This window comes from Aegilops tauschii, chromosome 7 (assembly GCF_002575655.3).
Source record: "Aegilops tauschii subsp. strangulata cultivar AL8/78 chromosome 7, Aet v6.0, whole genome shotgun sequence".
NCBI lineage: Eukaryota > Viridiplantae > Streptophyta > Magnoliopsida > Poales > Poaceae > Aegilops > Aegilops tauschii.
Window position 1 is genome coordinate 291,706,994 of NC_053041.3, and position 3,887 is coordinate 291,710,880.

The 3,887-nt window shown below is 49.2% G+C and overlaps 1 protein-coding gene across 1 annotated transcript; it reads right to left on the reverse strand.

The window, feature by feature from the left end:
• Nucleotides 1–426: 426 nt before the first annotated feature.
• LOC141027101 (uncharacterized) lies at nucleotides 427–1,161 on the reverse strand. The gene is made up of 2 exons (XM_073504029.1): nucleotides 835–1,161; nucleotides 427–723 (listed from the first exon to the last, which is right to left on the reverse strand). The coding sequence occupies exons 1-2, from the start codon at nucleotides 1,159–1,161 to the stop codon at nucleotides 427–429; spliced, it is 624 nt and encodes a 207-aa protein (XP_073360130.1).
• Nucleotides 1,162–3,887: the final 2,726 nt, after the last annotated feature.

Genomic DNA, 3,887 nt, shown 5'->3' on the forward strand with positions numbered 1-3,887 from the left:
TCAGAATACCTTGTCGGCGAGGGTGCACGGCGAAGAGTGGTGCCGGCAATCTTCCCTATGAACGTCGGTGAGCACCTCATGCCCTTGCTCTTTCATGATGCACGGCAGCGAAACACCATTGGCGCGCCCGCAGTTCAAGTCGCTGTCTCGCAAACAATAGGCGGTGACTTGCCAGACGACGTGCTCTGCTTCCAAGTTCTCCGCAGGGAGAGTACCATGGAGCAGGTAAGCCTTGAACTCCACAGCCAAGCTATCCGCCTGAGGCTCCATTGCCAACAACAGGCAGGCCCCCGAGGTCGGGGCGCAATCCTGCACACCAGAGGACATTGCAAGGGGAAGCTCCTCATGAAACAGTGTCGTGCCAACGACAAGGGGCACGACCGATGGCTTAAGGAGTCTTTCTTTGAGGACGCCTTGGCTCTGGGGCTAACGGCGCGACGCGTGCTTGGCGATGTCGTCGGCTTCCATGTTGACACCGCGCGGAATGTGCTGCAGCTCTAAGCCAAGGAGGCGCTTCTCGAGTTTACGTACCTCCTCTAGGTAGGCTGCCATGTGTTTGTCCTTGGGCTTGTACTTTTTGTTGGAGGAGTTCACTAGGAGCTGAGAATCGCAATTCATACTGAGCCGCTTGATTCCCAGGGCAAAGGCGACCCTGAGGCCAGGGATGAGGCCCTCATACTCCGCGATGTTGTTGGAGACCTTTTCATCATGCCTAAAGCAGAGCTAGATAGCATAGTAGAGCTTGTGTCCGTTCAATGAGGTAAGCACGACCCTAGCCCCCACGCTCTATCTGCAGAAGGCGTGGTCGAAGTACAAGACCTAACCATAGGGGACCTCATCCCTAGGTAAGAGGGATTTGTTCTCGCGAGGCTCTTCCTCATATGGCTCTATCCATTCTGCCATGATGTTGGCAAGGGCCGCTCCCTTGATGACCCCGGTGGTGTAGAACTCTAGCTGGAAGGCCTGCAGCCCAATGTTCCATTCGGCGACTCTGCCGGCAGCGTTAGGGCTGCTCAGAACTTGCTCCAAAGAGTACGCAGAGATGACCTTTATGGGGTGGCCATGTAAGTAGTGGTGCAGCTTCCTAGAGGTGATGAGGAGCGTGAGGAGGAGCTTCTGCTGCATGGGGTGGCGCTCGCTGATACGTTCATTTTGCATCATGATTACCTATTTTTCACTCATAATATGCAAGGTTTACACAAAGAGGGAGAATACTGACAGCTGGAATTCTGGACCTGGAAAATCTATGTCAGAGTTACCTATTCTGCACATCTCCAAATGAGCTAAAAACTTATGAAGAATTGTTTTGGAATATATGAGGAATATTGGAGCAAATAACCACCAGAGGGGGCCCACCAAGTGGCACAACCCACCTAGGCGCACCAGGGAGCCTAGGCACACCCTGGTGGGTTGTGTCCTCCTCGGCCCACCTCCGGTGCCCCTCTTCTGGTATATAAGTCATTTTGACCTAGAAAAAAATAAGGAGAGGACTTTTGGGGACAAAGCTCCACCATCTCGAGGCGGAACTTGGGTAGGAGCACTTTTGCCCTCCGGCAGAGCAATTTCACCGGGGAACTTCCCTCCCTGAGGGGGAAATCATCGTCATCATCATCATCACCGACAACTCTCCCATCTTGGGGAGGGAAATCTTCATCAAAATCTTCAACAACACCATCTCCTCTCAAACGCTAGTTCATCTCCTCCCAACACGTCCGTATCTGAACCAAAGGGTTAAAATTAACTCAGAGGTTTTTCCCAGGAGTGGTTGTCTTTTCATTGTTGTTGTAACCCTAGGAATCTCAAGGACGAGATTCCTTTAAGGGGGGAAGGGTTGTAACAGCCCCAAAATTGGGTTATCAATTTTTGTGCTGTTATTCCTTCCTCGCAATCATTTTTCAAATTTTCTCCTGAGTTTGCTGGATGACTCTGACAATTCTGGTCATTTTCAACCAATCAAAACCTTGCTCATGTCTTTGTTACTGGGCAACACCCCATTTGCATCATCTCAAATCCATCAAAACCCTAATTCTAGTTTTGGAATTTGAATATGTCCTTCGTGATTACAAAGGAGCCATCATTTCTCTTGATCTGTTGATCTTCCAAGTCCTCTCAGAAATCCTCCTACCTTTCCAAACTTTGGATATCCAAAAATATTGCTAAGTACTATGCAATATTTTTCATTTGTGATTTGTTCCTTTTCTTGTCTATCTGAGGAATAAAATCCAAAGGCATAGCTAGTCATCTCCTAAATTCATGAAAATTTGTGGAGATGATATTTATGTCTAATCTTAGCTCTGGCAAAAAATATTGGCCACATTTAAATAACGAACATTGCCTTTTCCTATTTTAAGCCAATATTGCCTTTCTCCCATTTTCCAAAGGAGCTTAAATTCTTATAGCAAGGAAAATTCCTAAATAATTTGTGGAGCTTGTACTTGCTCTATCTTCACCATTTCCATCCAAACCCATGTTTCAAGGGTCATAATTTGAGCACATGATCCAATGCAAGTTTGTCTGAATTTTTGCAAGCGAAGTGCTTGAACCATTGATCCATTTGAGCTGAAATTTTGCAAGGTGATTAACATTGATAAATCACCTCTGGGTACCAAAAATTAGCTCAATCCATCTATCCAACCTTCTTTGGAAATTTTCTCAAGTTTCTGTCCAAATTTTCAGTTTCTGAAGCAAGTTATTTTATGTTGCTCCATTATGACAGAAAATTTTCCCAAGACTTATCCTATCCATATAACCCCTCTCCAGAAGATTTTGGGTCATTTCATCTAACCAATATTTCACTAGAATTTTCTCAAGTTTCTGGGCAGAGAGGATAGCTGTGAAGGAAGTACCATTTTGGCAAGTCCATTTTGAATGAAATTTTTACAGAATCATTATATGATCAAATCATAAAGCTTTGCCAAGTTTTAGCCAAATACAACACTCCTAGTGAGTGTTACTTCATGATTTAGCTTCTGGGCCAGATTTGGCAGTTGCACTGCCACTATGTTAAATTCTTGTCCTAATGCCCTCATAATTCCCAGGACCGTAGTCCTTACTAGCCTAAGCCTGCCAGACAACAATTTTACTTTTTAACCTCCCTGGTTTGATCTCAATGATGTGGTCAAGTTTGCTACAGCAAACTTGTGGGGCTTGGTTTACTCCACTCCCTGTGTCTTTGCTCGTCTATTTACCTCAGTATTGCTCTATCTTGGACTGACTACGCTGTAGACATGAGCTGGCACCATTAAGGAGGGCCGAGCGTGCCTTGTCGGTGGTGACCACGGGCGATGCTAGCCAAAACGGTGGTCTAGCCACTGTTGTCGTCGGCACGTCTGCTCCGGCCGGTTCTGGCTCGACCGCGCATTTCCTACAGCTCCCCCTCGACGTCGTCTTCTCGCTGGAACCCTCTCCCCCTCTGTTTTCTTCTCAGGCGAGTCGTTCCAATGGCCGCACAGTGCGCTCCCATGGCCATCGTTTCCTTCCTCCCCTCTATCCTCTTCCTCCTCTCGTCTCCGAGCGCTGCTCGTCCCCGTGACCCTCTGGTGCTCGTCGGTTTCCTCCTCGGCGTCTTCCCGTGCGCCCCCGTGAGTGCTGCAGCCGGCAGAGCCATGGCCAGACTCGCTCGGCGGCGACCGGCTCGGGTGCTCCTCGCCCGGCTATAAATAGCCCCCTCGCTCCCCGTCCGAGCTTATCAGCAGCTCCCCCACCCTCCTCTACACCTCCCCACATTCCTCATTTCGCCCCGGAGCTTCTCCCCGACCCCCACCATCACCATGGCCGCCGCCTCGGGTCTCGCTCGTTTCCGGTGATGCCGCGCCCCTCCCTCCGTTCCTCGTCCACCAGTACAACCCCTGGAGCCCGGCGGACCTCCCCATAGCCTCAGCCCCTTC

Bases quoted from the DNA above. Each gene is read 5' to 3' on its own strand.
- LOC141027101 (XM_073504029.1), bottom strand. From the start codon at position 1,161: ATGATGCAAAATGAACGTATCAGCGAGCGCCACCCCATGCAGCAGAAG. The intron at 724-834 runs GTCCCCTATGGT...TATGCTATCTAG, and splicing joins CCCTCTTACCTAGGGATGAG to CTCTGCTTTAGGCATGATGA.